This window comes from Alligator mississippiensis, chromosome 7, assembly GCF_030867095.1.
Source record: "Alligator mississippiensis isolate rAllMis1 chromosome 7, rAllMis1, whole genome shotgun sequence".
NCBI lineage: Eukaryota > Metazoa > Chordata > Crocodylia > Alligatoridae > Alligator > Alligator mississippiensis.
Genome location: NC_081830.1, coordinates 10,397,749 through 10,414,327, shown reverse-complemented (window position 1 = coordinate 10,414,327; position 16,579 = coordinate 10,397,749). Strand labels below are relative to the sequence as shown.

The 16,579-nt window shown below is 42.9% G+C and overlaps 1 protein-coding gene across 1 annotated transcript; it reads right to left on the bottom strand.

Annotated features, from left to right (window-relative positions):
- Window positions 1-8,810: 8,810 nt before the first annotated feature.
- On the bottom strand, window positions 8,811-9,824 carry LOC132251755 (olfactory receptor 13H1-like). Its single transcript, XM_059731683.1, has one exon. The coding sequence runs from the start codon at window positions 9,744-9,746 to the stop codon at window positions 8,811-8,813; it is 936 nt and encodes a 311-aa protein (XP_059587666.1). The 5' UTR covers window positions 9,747-9,824.
- Between the last annotated feature and the right edge of the window lie 6,755 nt (window positions 9,825-16,579).

Below are 16,579 nucleotides of genomic sequence, written 5' to 3'. Positions count from 1 at the left end.
TTTATACCTGCATCATGCAGGTATCAAATTTACACCTGATTAGTTACTGTGCAGTGAAGCACATGTAAATGCCTTACTGCACAGTAACACTGTGTGTGTGGACTGACTTGGGACTAACTGGGGGGCCATTCACGCCGACCCAGAAGTAGCATTTGGTCTAAGTTGGCTCTAAGAGGGAATGCTGCCTGGAAGTGCTAGCGGCATGCCTGGAAGGGCCAGGGATGCACCTGGAAGTGCCAGCAGCACTTCTTCTGGCACCCCCCCTACCCAGCTGGTGCTTTCAGGGGGGACACCACCACTCCTGCCCCTTCCTGCTGCCTAAGCAGGGGATGCTGGCTGTGAGGGGGTGCACCAGTGCTCTCAGGGGGTGCACGTGCAACCCTGTGCACCCCCTACGCATCGCCACTGCACTGTGTTATATGTGACAATGCACCATACCCCTTTCCAAAAGCCTAGATCCACCTTTCCCAGAAGGATCAATCCAGCCACAGCAAAATCATCTTCAACAGTCCAATACCACTGTTAGCTCATGCTGAAAGAGGCTTTTGCTTCCCTGGAAGCAAGATCTATTTCTGTATGCCCTTGCATCAAAAATGATGTGAAGAAATTATTCCTGTCTCTCAGCAGTTACCATTTGAAACCTACTTGAGTTCACTGACAACAGCGCGGTATAAAGCATGAGGCCAGGTAATCAGCTGGTGTTAATAAAAAATAAAGGTATGGTAGAAAAATGGGCCAGAAAAGGGTGAAAACTCATTTTGGCATGCCTAGAGTCAATGGGCCACATTCCCAGAGTGTGAACTGGGGTCAGCTCCATGACGTGTATGAAAGTCTCAGTATTCTTTGCCTCTCAGTTCATCCAGTTTTCAGCCAGCTCAAGTTAGCGTTCTATGATATAAATAATGATCTGTATGACTCCCAAGGGTAGCACCCATATATCAGAACAAGAGCTGTGATGATTAAAGAACTGACTTGCAAAAAAGTCCACACTTAGTAGAAGAGTGACTTGTGTAAATGAAAGGTATATGATACAGGCTAGGTACAGGCATTGCATTTGTCCTGGGAAAAAGTTATGCTTGTGTTTGTCCTGGAACAGAAAAGTCCCTGAATTGGTATATATGCACATCACCCTTCCAGCTGGGGTTTAGTTAGTGATTGAATGCCCTGCCACTTTTCTGCCATTGTTTTCATGATCCAATCCCAGGACAACCATTCAGATGCACTTTGTGAAGTCCTGGTACAAACTGTTAGCATTTACTTCCTCTCTCATGAACATTTTTAGGATTTACCCTGGGGCAACAGACATGGATGTCTGGACAATTAAACTTTGTCCCAGAAGAAAATGACTTCTCACAGGACAAATGTTATACCTGTAGCTAGCTTGACAAAGGGTATTTGTACCCAAAAGCTTGCAAAGAAGAATTTTCCCAACTAGTTGTATTGGTCTAATAAAAGATATCAGATTTACCCAACAAACCTTGTCTGCCTATGACCTTAGACCAACACGGCTACAACCTGTATACTGTAGCTATACTGTCAATTAGGGGTTGCTTGTGGAATAACTGATTCTCTACTGTAATACTTCACTGTGTGCCAATAAATAAATAAGTTGAAACCATACGGCTCAAATGACAAGTGGAAATTGTTAAATCTATTCATAAATGTAATCTAATGGAGATTTTGTAAAGTAATAGTACCCTCCTTCTATTTCTCAGTCTCAGAAATGATCAGCAGCAGATGCATAGGCTAAGCAGTATTAGATAAAATAGGGGTTATCAGATCTCATTCAAATATAAAAGCTTAAGCTACAAAAAGTTAGTATTAGGGGAAGGCAAAAGTAAATAATCATTTAGTTACGAAAGAAAGCATACAAACAAATTAGTAAATACTCACTTCTTTCCTTCTTTTAGGTGAAAAGTGAAGTTTCAAAAAAATACACATCTTCCCGTATACACTAAGATCTGGAATCCAAATAAAGAATCTCACTAACTCTTCATTTGTAATAATATAGCATTATTAATGTTAGAAATTAGCCATTTCCTTAAAATATTTCAACAACTGTGGTTAAGGAAATCCCCACCCCACCCCATCCAAAAGTGTAATAAAAAACATGAGAAGGAGTAATGATGTGATGGTGGCCCTGTTAAAATACATATAAACAATATATAAAAATATATAGACATTGGATTTATGACACATTATATCCTACCTAACATCTGATTCCCTAAGTACCTCTCCACTATTTACCAGCTACATTTTTCCCCTTCCCCCAACCTGTTTCTCACCCATTGACTCCTCAACTTACATTTTCACCAGCTGCCTTTCTTGCCTGCATACCAGCCTCTGGCATCTTTACATTCATTCAATCCAGGAAGAGCACACACCGACTGAAGATGCTTCCTTAGCATGAAGAAGGGTATTTATACCTGAAAGCTTGCAAAGGAAAATTTTTCCAATTACTTGAATGGTATAATAAAGGATATCAGATTTACCCAAAGAACCTTGTCTGCCTGTTAAAAATAATTCAGCGTTCAATTAAAAAAAAATCTTTCAGTGTAGATTTATGGACTATTGGGAAGAAAATGGTATAAATTTAAAAAAGAAATCCAAAATATATATCAATTCCTGGTATATACTATATTTAAGAATTAGGGCTTTCTTAAGAATGAACAAATTATTCTTAATTTCTTAAGAGAAGACAAAGATTTAATTAAGGAAGACTAAGACAGAGATCAAGGAAAAAGACTCTTTAAAATTTGTTTTTTTCCCCCAAGACTATGTAAATTCTTAGATTATAAATATTTCTAACACTTGTACTATCATAGCCAATGAAATAGCTATCACTAAGATAAAAAATCTTATATATTCTGAAAATTTGTAAGAGGGCTTTGTTTCCTGATTATGAACAGTTTCTCACTTCTTTTTTTCCCCCTTAAAATAACTGTGCATATTCCTACAGGGAATTATGACCTAATCTATTTACTGGAATTAGACAACGTGGCTGATTCGCCGTTCCCTCATCCCAGTGTCAATCAAGAACAAATTCCCTAAGTGTCCAAGGGGCAGGTTTTTTACCCTAGTGGAAATCAGGAATTACTGGTTTGGAGTAAGCAAGTCTGATTCTTTCCTTTCTCGTCTTGGTGTCAATCAAGGGTAAGAACACTGGAATCCACTTACAACTACATTTTCATTTCTAGCATGGTTCTTACCCAGGGAGACCCATCAAAGTCTTTCTGGTAACTGGGACTTCCATCCCATGGGAAATTTCAGTAGTCTGAAAATTAATTTAATGTAGAATCAGAAAGAAAAATTCTATCATTTAGACATTTGCTGGTTGCAAATGGACATTTAAAAAAAAATTCTGGTGTAATCAACTAAATGTAAGGTCAGTCAAAAAACTTTGTTTGCACCTAAACATCTCTTTTTGCAGACAAGGTTCTTTGGGTAAAACTGATATCTTTTATTAGACCAATTCAAATAGCTAGCTAAGAAGAATTTTTCCAGCTATCAGGCACAAACGCCCTTCGTCAGGCTGAGGAAGCATCTGCAGATGGTCTGGGCTCTTCCTGGATGGAGTGGTAAAGCAGCCAGAGGCCAGTACATATGCAAGAAAGCCAATTTTTCTAACTATTTGAGTTGATCTAATAAAAGATATTGGAATTACCCAAAGAACCTTGTCTGACTATCCAACACGGCCACATTCTCTTTTTGACTTTTAAACACATATAAAAATGAAAAAAACCAAAACCCCCTAAAAATGTGAAATGAGTCACCAAGAATGTTTGTACCAATGAGTTCTTGTTTAGCTAAACCTAAGCATGTGTTTCTGACTTTGACTTTATAAAATATTAAGTAAAAATATATAAAATGGCAAAAGGTAAAGAAACATTCCTTATTTTGAGAAATGTCATCATTTTCATCCCCAATTTGAACTTAAGAAAAATAATGGAAAGAAAATATGTAAAAGGAAATAGATGTAAATGTAAATTTATTTTGAATGGAAGAATTAAAAAATATTATATTACACCATGTTAATGTATCACAAGGCTTTTCATAGATGCATAGATTCATAGATTGTGGGGCTGGAAGGGACCTTGCAAGATCATCGGAGCCACCCCCTGCACTAGGCAAGAAAGACAACTGGGGTCCCCAGCAAGGTGACCGTCCAGTCTCCTCTTGAAGATTTCCAGGGTGGGTGATTGCACCACCTTTGGGGGGAGTTTATGCCACAGTCTAGGCACCGTGACTTTTTCCTAGTTTTAGAAGTTTTAGAAGTTTCCTAGTTTTCCTAGTTTTAGAAGTTTTAGAAGTTTTTCCTAGAGTTGAGCCTGAAGCTGTCTTCCAGGAATTTGTGGCCATTACTCTTGGTTTTCTCTGAGCTGTTGGTGTATTCCCCTGGTGAAGCGGTAAGCTGCTACCAAGTCCCCTCTTAGCCTTCTCTTTTTTAGGCTGAAGAGGCCCAAGTCCCTCAGCCTCTTCTTGTATGTCCCTGGTCATGGTCATTGATGGCAGTTCCCCAGACCGGTGCTTGCTGCCCCAATGCAGCCCATAGCACAGTGCCTAAACACTGTTCCACTGCAATTGCTGCTGGTCCTACAGATCTGGCCTGGGAAGAGCTCTTGTGGTCTGGAGCTGGCCAAGATCCTGGCAAGTTTGACACCTCTGATTTTCATTGACTTAAACAAACCATTTAATTGCCTTCACCTGATGGTTGTTATGGTCCTTCCCCACTCTCCCTATGTTTAAGTTAATGCTAAATTTAAATGTTTAATTCTCATTTCCATCTGGCACAAGAAGACATTGAATTTTTGTCTTTCCCACATGGATCATAGATGAGCTAAAATGTCCAGTTTTGAAAATTTCCCTTTAAATCCCCTGCAAAATTCCTTTTCTTGTTTGGTTGGATCTACTGATCAGATTTACTCTTTCTGGAAAAAAAGAACAGTGGCATTGCAGGCTCAGACTCCATCTGAGTGAGGGGGAACATTGGCAACCCACAGGCAGTTACTTCTGATTTAGTCCAAGAAGCACCAACGAAGAATTCGGCGCATGGATTCCAGTGGCGCTACACTTAATTTACACTGTGGTCAAAGAAGAAAACCATCCAACCGTATGACTCCCGATTTACACTGGGATGAATGTGAAAGGAGAGTCATCCGTGCTGATTCTTTTGAGTCAACAAAGCAGGTCAGAATTCCCAGTGGAGTTGCACCCAGCTATTTAATAAACAGAGTTTTCCTTGATTTTAATTAAAGGAGATGGCTCTATGTAATAAGTCTCCAGATCATAAAAGAAATCTCTTCTTGTTCAGGGAAGGAAACTACACATTTGTAAGGAAACAAGAATTAGACTGAGACCAATGATCTGAAATCACTGCTCTCGGTCTCGAAACGAGTTTTAATCTTTTTTTCCCGCTTGCTTTCTTATGTTTGTACTTTCATTCCTTCATTGTTTCTTGTTACATGTACTTTGGACTGTTTCCTTATAGAATTTGCTACAAAAAAGTGTGGACACTACAAACAAAAGGAAATAATTCATTACTTAAATTTCTTGTTTTTATAGTGTGAGCATCAAGACTTTCTCATACCTTGGTTAAAACAATCTGGAAAGCTAAATTTCATAATTACACCTGTTGTAGTTTTTTAAGGAACTGACTTTTTATTTAAAGAGTTATATTGGATTCTTTCATGAGATTGTGAGTTTCTGATTATATGACTGGATAATCCCTGCATGTTGGGAAGAATTTTGCTTTTTTGGTGTGTTTTGGGTAAAATACAGACCACAGTATACAAGAAACCCACAGACCAACATACATAACTGCACAGAACCAGCAATCACCCGAAACACACCAAAAAAGCTGTGATATCCAGCCAAGCCCTCAGATACCACCGCATCTGTACTAAAGAGCACACCCGGGATTGCCACCTCACCAATCTTAAAAAGGCTTTCACCCAGCAAGGACACTCCTCCAGAGAGGTAGATCGCACATTTGAAAGAGCCACCTGGATACCATGTGAAGAACTGCTGCAGTACAGAAGAAAAACACCCACAAATCGCACACCGCTGGTTATGACGTATCACCCATCCCTTGAACCTGTACGGAAAATCCTCAAACAACTGCAACCCATATTAGAAAAAGACCCTATTCTTAAAAAGATCTTCCCAGAGCCACCCATCCTAGCCTTCAAACAAGCACCAAACCTCGCCAACCTCATCACCAGAAGCAAATTTCCTCAAGCCCAGAACACACCAAAAGGATCCAGACCGTGCCAGGACAAGAGATGCAAAACCTGCCAACACATCTCCACCACCCCCACTATTACTACACCCCACAACAGAGCCATACGCATCCCAGGATCTTACAGCTGCACCTCCAGAAATGTAATATACCTCATCCAATGCCCCAAATGCCCTGATGGAAAATACCTAGGAGAGACCAAACAACAACTGCGCACCAGAATGAACGCACACCGGAAATCTATCAAAGACAGAAACACACAATTACCGGTGGGGGCACATTTTTCACAGGAGGGCCACTCTCTCTCCAATCTCTCAGTCCTGATCCTCAAGGGAAACTTACACAACACTTCCCAGAGACGAGCCTATGAGCTCCATTTCATCAACCTGCTGGATACTGGAGATCATGGACTAAACATAGACATTGGATTTTTGATACATTACAATCTGCCTGGCCACTGACTCCCCAGCCCAGCCCAGCACAGCCCAGCCCCTGGCTTCTTTACTTTTCATCCCATTCAGGAAGAGCTCACACCGGCTGCTGCAGCTTCCTTAGCCTGACGAAGGGTTTTTGAACCCGAAAGCTTGCTTAATAACTATTCTCCAACCATTTGGGTTGGTCTAATAAAAGATATCAAATTCACCCAAGGAACCTTGTCTACTTGTATCCCTGAAGGAGTTTATGAGCCCACAGCTCATATAGATGGCTCTTTCAGTCCCCAGGTTCCTACACCTGGTCCCTGTCAAATGTTAATTCTAAGCTATTACTGCTTTCTGAAGTCTGAATAAGTGAGACCCCTTACGTAAATCACTGTCTCACCAAAACAGCCTTGGCTATAATTTAAGGATATGTCAAAATTACATTTGTACTGATACCACAACGTATAGAAGCATAAAGACAATGACGTTACATACAGCTTGATGTTACTCTTACACTGAAACTACAGAGGCAAAATTAGTAAAATAAACTAAAGAAATAATGCAAGACACCCCATGAACCCCCAGTTTATAACAAACCGAGTCCCCATTTTTCTTCTACCAAAAGATCAGGGAATGCCACATGCTCACAAGGTAGGGTACACATTGATTGAATAAGAGTTGCACGGATGGCATGGGCAAACCTAGGATTTTGAAAAGAGGGGTACAGATGGTGAGGGACATCATTGAATATAAGACAATACACATTTTTCTTTAGTGAAAAAGAAACTGGAAGTTGTATTAGTATTCAGGGAGTCTTGGGCTACGTTGTTCAGTTTATGATCTAAGCAAAAACAAATACAACTTCCGTGGAACGTGCATTAATTCACTATAGTATACATTATATATAAAAACAAAGTAAAGTAGACAAAAAATAAACTAAAGCTTTTACTTCTTTTGTCCTGTAGCAAGGGACAGATCCAGAATTTCTCAAAGGAGGTGCAGCAGCAGCTACCCCACTGCAGGGGTGGTTGCATCCCCTGCTCCCAGGATTTTCTTCCCTACCAGTGTGAGGAGACCACACTGTGGAACACTATAGGGAGTTTTTAAAACCCTAAAACAGGTGAAAATACCCCCTCCCTTCTCCTTCCTGCTCAGAGATGGCCCCCTTCCCTCCTCTTCCCCTCCCCACCCCCACCTGTCCCTGTTGCACTCTGCCTGCACATACATCAGGCCAAGCACCAAGATCTAGGTGAGCAACTCTTCAGGAAGGCACCTCAAGGGAGGACAAGGACTAATGGGCACAAACTAATAGAGGGAAAATTTAGGCTGGACATAAGAAAAAACTTTTTTTCTGTAAGGGTTACCAGAATCTGGAACACACTCCCGGCAGAGGTGGTGCAGTCGCCATCCTTGGAGGTGTTTAAGATGAGGCTGGATAGGCACCTTGTTGGGTTCATTCGAGCCAAATAACTTCCTGCCCGTGGCAGGGGACCGGACTTGATGATCTTTCAGGTCTCTTCCAGTCCTTCGAGTCTGTGATTTTGTGAAGTTCTAGATCTAGCCAGGCTGAGCAGAGGTTGAGCTAAGCTGGGGACAGGACAGTGGCAATGGAGCCACTGGAGAGATCCTAGATTGTTCCCTCCATTGTGCCCAGTCACAGTGTAGGGAAGGGGAACCCTTGTCCATCCCTGCTGCCTTTGTCCCCATCCCACAACAGGCAAGCTCTGGTCCTTCTCTGTCCTCAGGACAACAGGGAAAAGTAGATGGAGGAGGAAAAGGATGGGCAGGGAAGGGGTGGAGAAGAGGCATTTCTTTGATCAGGAAGGGGCAGGGAGAGAGTATTTTCACCTGCTTTACAAATTTAAAAAAATCCCTGGAGGCTCCCACAGTGTGGTCCAGTCCAAAGGTGGTGCTGTCTTTCAGCACACAAACCTCATGGAGCAGCATGCCCATGAAGAATAACTTCAACCTTTATTAAAAATATCTACAAGTCATGTTCATATTAAACTAAAATAAATTCATATAGAAAAAAAACACACCATGTTGTGTTGAACAAAAGATCTGTTCCTGTCGTTGGGAAAGTCCTACACATTCCTCAGAGGGGGCACGTCATCAATGGACGTGAAGGAATGCAAAAAAATATATAATTAATTCTATGAATCTCCCTTCCTGCCAGTCATTTTCCTCAGGGCCCCTGTGACTTCCTGATTTCTCAGTGTGTAGATTAGAGGATTTAACATTGGTGTCACTACTAAGTAGAAAACAGAAATAATTTTATCCTGCCTGTGGAATGACTTACCTTGGGGTTTGAGGTACTTGAATATTACTGTGCTATAGAAGACCGTTACCACAGTCAGGTGGGAGCCACAGGTGGAAAAGGCCTTGGACCGGCCAGCCACTGAGCGGATCTGCAAGATGGTTAGGATGATGCACATGTAAGAGAAAAGGATGAAGGAGAAAGGGATAAGGAGAGAGAGTGATCCAGTGATAAACATGACAATTTGACTCTTGGAAGTGTCAGAGCAAACCAGCTTCATTAGAGCTGAGAGTTCACATGCAAAATGGTCAATCTCATTCTTCCCACAGACACAAGAGGGCATGAGGATAACAGGGACTACGGTCAGCAGGAAGGCAACTGTCCATGAACCCAATGCCAAGTTGGTGCGCTCTGTCTTGCTCATAATAAGTGTATAATGCAGTGGGTTGGCAATAGCAACATAGCGGTCGTATGCCATGACTGCTAGCAGGAGACACTCAGTACATCCTAAGTAAAGTGAAGTCAATAACTGGCAGGAACACCGTGCATAGGAAATGGTGGGTCTGTCAACTGAAAAATTTACTAATGCCTGTGGGATGGTAGTTGTAGAATAGCAGATATCCAGGAAGGACAAATTGCTGAGGAAGAAGTACATGGGGGTGTGAAGGTGTGTATCATACACAGTTAGGAGAATGATGAGTCCATTTCCAACTAGGGTTACCAGGTAGGCCACAAGGAAGAACCCAGTTAACATCATCCTTGTGGTCGGGTGATTGGAGAAGCCAGTGAAGATGAATTCAGCCACCATAGTTTGATTCTCCTCCTCTTCCATGTCATGCTCCAAGCATTGCCTGTAGGAATCAAAATAATGTAAAACAGATTTTGCATAAAGTGCAAGAGAGGTGTTGAAACACTGTGCATCATGACTGGAAGCACTGCTCCGTTTATAGAGGGATGGATAGATAGATGTTCATGTTTAGAGATTTGTAATTAGAGGATAGAATCACATACAAGTAGGGCTAGAAGGGACCTCTGGAGGTCATCTTGCCAAACTCCCTGCTTGGTATAGGATCATTCCTGCCCAATGGGTGTGTCTACACATGCAAATGATGATGGATGGGTTTATTCCAGTAATTTACTCCGGAGTAAACCCACCCTGGGCAGGCATCTAAACATGCATGCGTTTGGGAGAAGATTTGGTCCCAATGGCTGCGTCCAGCTGTGTGTAGAAGTTTGTTTCCCCAGGGACAATTAATGCAAATGCACCTTGTGCCACCGCTAGTTGTCCCCGGGGAACGCCTGTGCTACACACACTCTGGTGCACAGCAAGTTACCCCGGGTGGGGTGGGGGAGAATGGGGCCAGCACTGGGCTGGCTCCAGCAGCCTTATCTGGGTTCCTGGGGGACTCCCAAGTACACAGCAGTGGTGATTCTGCTGTGCAGAGCCTGTCTGCAGTGGAGCACAGCTCTGGACAGCCAGGGTCTGGCTTTGGGCAGCGCACATTGCCACCAAGTATGCCAGTCTGCTTTTTTTACTGCGGGTTTTTTTGACCTCTGGATAGCTAAGGGTCAAAAAACACCTCTGTGCTTCTCTCCTGCAGTGTGGAGAACAGCTGAACGTGCGGTATGTGACGCGGCAGACATGTCTGCAGCACCACATACTGCATGGCCATGCTCCACTGGACATGCCCAATGAGAGCAGCCAGGAGAGGGCTGCTCCCACCCTGCTCTGGCACTATGCAGTATCCGGGGGGAGCTCCAGGCTTCCCTGGGTGCTAGACCAGGGGCTGGCAGGGGGAGCTGGAAGATTGCTCTCTGCCCCTAGAAGCTGCCTGCTGCCAGGGTGGTTTCCAGTGGTGGGACCTGCCGTTTCCCCACAGCTCTTTCCAAGCCCCCTGACCTGATTGCTCATTTGGGGCACAGGGTTGGGAAAGCTTCGAGGCCGGGACCTGCTCCAGACTGGGATAGTTCCCAGCCAGTTTCAGGCTGCATGGGGAAGTTTGCATGTGCAGCCTGGAGCTGGCTGGGACCTGCCCAAAATGGGATTGTTCCCAGCCTACTCTGGGCTGCACGTGCACACTTCCCCACATAGCCTGGGGCTGGCTGGGAACTGTCCCAGTCTAGGGCAGGTCCCAGCCAGTGCCAGGCTGGGTGGGGAACTCTCCCCATGCAGGGAGCTCCCAGCCCCAGCTCCACAATCGGAGTGGGGGCTGGGAGATCGCTCCCTGCTGCCAGGGCAGCCTCCAGTGGTAATCTCTTCCTTACATTTTACAATGTCCACCTGCCTGGCATCAGGGAGCTCTCGGTCCCCACTCCATGATCATGTAGCAGGGGCTGGGAGCGCCTGCTGCCAGGGCAGAGACATTGTCCCTGCCCAGGCTCCACCACTGGGGCCTGCCTTGGCAGCAGGGAGCAGTAATCTCCCATCCCCTGCTGCCTGGCTGACTGAGAGCAAATTTACTCCCAGTCATCTGTCTACATGTGACTTACCATGCAGTAACTACTCATCAGTTAATTTTTTACTTGCATTTGCAGGTAGCAAATTAATTGCTGAGTAAAGCAAATTACTGCACAGTAGGGGTCTGCATGTGTAGACAGTGATGCTCACTGCACAGTAATTTGCTCCACTATGCAGTAAAGCATCTCGTGTAGATGCACCCAATCTATTGCATACAAAATCCTTGTCTAGCCTGTTCCTAAAACTACACAATTGAGATTACTATGACTTGTATAATGTCTCAATATTGTAGTATCTGTTGTTATTGTTACTCATATCAAATCTTAATTAAAATAGCATATTATTTTAGACAAAATATCTGTGGCATTTAAATTGCCTTCAGATGACCTATAGATTGTAAGTGCAACGAATAATGGCAAGTTCCTACATTTCATTTTATTTAGCTTTTTTTCAACCTTTAGGATGGCATACTAGTTGCTAGTTAGCTATGCAGAAATTTAAGGATAAAAAACTACTAAATCCATCCACAATACATGTCACCCAACACATTAGGACCTTGCTTATCCTGATGTCAATAGAGGCTTTTAATTCTGTGGAAGCAAGAAAAAGCAAGCATTGGAAAACACTTGAGAGAAAGAAGTTTTCCTTTTAAGCAGTTCTCACTCACTAACCCTTGTGTTTACTGACAAAAGCTAGATATAGAGCATGCACCTTATAGACTAATTAAATCTACATAAATTTTTGTGAGCCTGAGCTCCCATGAGGTGAGATCTTTACTTGGTGCTAATCAGCCATAGAGGTATGGTAGAAACTCAACCAGACCTGTAGAGGTGACCTTGGCTTTCCTGGATGCAATGGACTACAGTCCCAGAGAGTGCCATTGGGATGCTTCATGATAAGCTGATGCTCTATGACAGATAGGAAAATCACAGCATTTTTGGTCTCTCAGTGTATCCAGTTTTTAGCCAACGCAAGTAATTTTTCTACACTATATAGAATGAGCCATATGATGTAGGATATTCTCGATTGCAATCCCAAAACACCAGAGCAACAGCAGTGCTGCTTAAAGACCTGACTAGTAAGACATTTCTCCAGCAAATGTCTTGAATACAGGAAAGAAAGATGATATAGAATCAGCAAGAGGATGGTTGTGGAATAATTGTTTTTGTATAACTATGCTTCCTTGTGTTCTGCTAAATGGGCAAATATGGATGAAGTAGACCAGTCACAAATATCACGTAGAGATGTTTGATCCTTTCCATCACTGCCTTAAACAGCTCTTTCACGCCCTTTTCCACTTTCTTTCTCACTCTTGCAACTGAATTACAGATGAGCAAATGGACAAAGCAGTATCTCCTAACAACAACGGTGATAAGACCTCATTCAAATGTAAATGCTTAGAGTATGAAACTTCAGTATTATTAAAGATGAATCATTCAATTAATTAATCACACATATAACTAAAAATACTCACTTCTTGATCATCCCCCAGAAGTACAGTGAGCTCCAAGATTACGCTCCTTCCAAGATACCAGCGTTCCAATTCAGTGATCAATTAAAAAACAATCTCTGCCAACATATTTATGGGCTTTCACTGAGAAAACTTGGTGGATTAAAAGAATTAAAAATCTGTATCAGTTCTACCTTCATTAACTAAGAAATTAATTAAAAGGCAGGAAAGAATAGGAGAAAAGGTGAGAGGATGCTTATTTTTTTCCCCCAAAGATAATGAAACAATTTTAGATTACTAGTTTGTTTAACTTCTGTACCTTCATTGGAAGTGACTGCCTGTAGCTAAGATGAAAACCATCTTATATATTCTGAAGACTTGTAATAGCACAGTGCTTTCTGGCTAAGGAAAGAGAAAGTCTGTTAAAAAAATAACCATGTGTGTTCCTACAGGGAATTACGAAATCACCTACTGCCTCGAAGTAGACAGTGGGGCTGATTCTCCTACTCATTCAAGTGTCAACCAGGAGCAAGATCCCTGGGAGTCAAAGAAGCTGCTTCTTATCTTACTCGAATGAAGAGCAACAATTCTGACTCTCTCTCCTCTTGCTGGCAATCAGGGTTAAACACACTGGGGCTCTTGCAATGACCACCATAGTTTCTACCTAGGGAGATCAGAGCCCTTTTTCAAGAAAGGGTAAATGTTTTTCTTAGATCTAACCACAGACTGGGATTTTCATCTCCTGGGGAAATGTCAACAGTCTCAGAACTGGTTACATCGGAAATCTCTGAGAAAGACACATTTTATTATTTTGAATTTTTTTTGGCCGCAAATTAGAATGATTATTTTTTCTTATTTCCTAGAAAGAAAAAAAAAAGATGTAACTCAAAGGATTATGTTCTTGTGTTGTCAAATGTTTCATTCTCATTTTAGCTTGCTAAGAAGAATTTTTCCAACTATTTGAGTTGGTTTAATAAAAGATATCGAATTTACCCAAAGAACCCTGTTCCCTGTTTGCTCGTGTCCTTAGACCAACATGGTTACAACCTATAGCCCTCATTCTCATTTTGACATTTGAATACATTTAAAAATGAAAAGGGTGACAATCTGCAATGAGTCACTGGAAATGTTTCTACTGATTAATTGTCATTTGGATAACATCTAAACATTTTTTGACTTTCTAAACAACAAATTACTTTAATAGAATATTTCACATAAAGACATATACCTTGTCTTAACAAACTGGCTTTAACCCCCCGCCCCTCAAATAAGTATAAAAGAAAACATATTTAAAGATAAATTTATTCATGATAAATCCTGATCCATTATGTTCCAATATTGTAAGAAGGGTGTATGTTGATATCCTCATAAGGCTTTGCTTCCATTTTTCTCTTAAATCATTCAAAAGCTCTGAAGATATTTGGCAATGGACAGTTGATGATGGTTTTTGCTTCAGCCAGAACACTGGCATGTATTCTTTTGTCCTTCCAATTTATATGGAAAATATTTCAAGGACATTACTATTTGTAATGTTCCAAAGCTTTCAGGTGTTTCTGATATGATGTCCAAGTTTCATACGTATACAACAGGGTGGGAATGACAACAGCCTGGTAGATAAGGACCCAAAACAAACTTCCTATGTCATGATCATCAAATACATGATTTCACAGGTGCCCAAAGGCAGTACTGGTAATTTTTGTATCTGGTGTTCAAGGAGTCTATGCATACATTGGGAAAGATGGTAGGGGAAGTGCTCATCAATCTCTAAAGACTGCCCTCTAATTTTAATGTGTGGAGGAAAAGCTGGTTGGTTTAGGGTGGCTTGGTAAAGGAACTTGGTTTTCATGAAGATGACAGTGGGTGCCTATTAGGTGTGTGTGAAGCGGCTAGTATTCGCTTCAAATTTGGATTTGGCTGATTCGGGGGGCAGTGATTCGATTAGGTGATTTGAATCACTGTCCCAAATCGATTTGGCTGAATCTCCGAATCAGCCAGGCCCATCCCCTGCCTGCTCTCCCAGCCCAGCAGTGGCTGCCCCACCTGGCCCAGCTCCTGGCACTTTGGAAAAGATGGCCCGGACTCATCAGGCACTGCTGGGCAAGGGGGGCGATCTCCGCTGCCCCGCACTGACCCACACTGCATGGGGGGGCTCTACACAAGCCCCCCAACTCCCCCATCCCAGCCCCCACCCTATGGCTGCCCTGCCCACCGTGACTCTAGCCAAAATTTAGAGAAAAAAATATCCACTAAATTAAAAATCATTCCTAATGATCTATATACATTGTGAATGGAAAACTGACAGGTAAATTCTGACTTATTTTTTACTACAATGAGAGATCAGAGGGATCAGTCCAACTGCAATGAAAGTTACCTTCAACAATCTCAGACCATACTCATCCAAAGATGTCAAAGAATCCCTTTAATTCCCATTCAGCCAAACCAAGTCACTGTTTTACAACATAAAGAATGAGCTTTATGATATAGGATATTTCCAACTGTGTGCTGATAAATGAGCCCATATTGATAGACAAGACTGACCACCCCTCACATAAACATTTTCTATTTATCCTTCACTGAAGTAAACTTTTGATTATGAACCCCCTTCTCTAAATGATTATTCTCTTCTCTCTCTCTTTCTCTCTTTCTGAGTCAGCCCTGGACCGCAGCACTTGCTCATCTCCAACGATGTGCCTATAGATTGCTATAAACATAGAGATGTAAAATGTTAATGTTTGTGAAATCCCAAGCTAAACCATCAGTGAGTCAAGCAAGTAATTAAGCAAATAAATAAATACTCACTTCTTGCCCTTCTCCAGGTACTAAAGCGAAGTTGCAAGGAAATTACATTTCTGCCAAGTCACTGGGTTTCTGAATCAGCTCAGGGCTGCTATTGTGTCTTATTGTGTTTTCCTTGTACTATCCCTTGAAGGCCAAAGCCCTCATGCTCAGCACTGCAGAGTTCACTTTGCTTGGGGCAGTTTTGCAGCCCTGGGGTCTCCATTTTTCTCTGCCATGAGGAGCCAGAGGCATTCTTGGTTCCTCTCCCTCCACAGGACCGGACGGGGTCAGGTCAGAGGCAGAGCAAGTATAAGTTCTGCATACACAGACTGAGGGCAATTGTTAGGATCCACCCTGGATATGATCCCAGACAGCTATAACAATAAATAACTGTAGTTCAACCCAGGAGTGTCCAGAGTGTTGTTGCTGAACTCACAATTTATCAGCCATGGCAGCACACAAGAGGCCTGCAGGAGCCCATGGGTTCTGCCCCCTTCCTTCCCCCACAAGGCTGGCAGCTGGGTCCCCTCCAGCCCCCATGCCCTGTGTTAACAGCAGACACATAGGAATCCCCAGCCCAGCAGCCTTGGCCCCCAGGGAAGCCAGGGGGAGCACCTGCATCAGGAGTTTGAAGCTTCCCCAGGTGTTGGCTGCAGCCCAGGCTGAAGCTGTGCCAGTGGCCCCTGCTGGGACCAAAGCTGGAGGGTCCTGGCTAGAGGATCTTGCCCCTCCGCTCAGACCCAGACCAATGCTGCATTCTCCTTCTGCTCCAGTGACAGGGGGTAGAGACAGCTCCTGGGCTGGAGGGTGCACCTGCATGGCTGATGGGATCCTGGGGGTCCAAGGCAGCAGGGGCCTGGGGGGAGGTTGGCCACGCAGGGTGCATCAACAAGGAGCCGCAGGCAGACGCAGTGAGAATGCAGCAACCAGGTTTATAGCCATGGGGAGAAGCCAGGGGCTCAGCACACGGAAAAGGGAG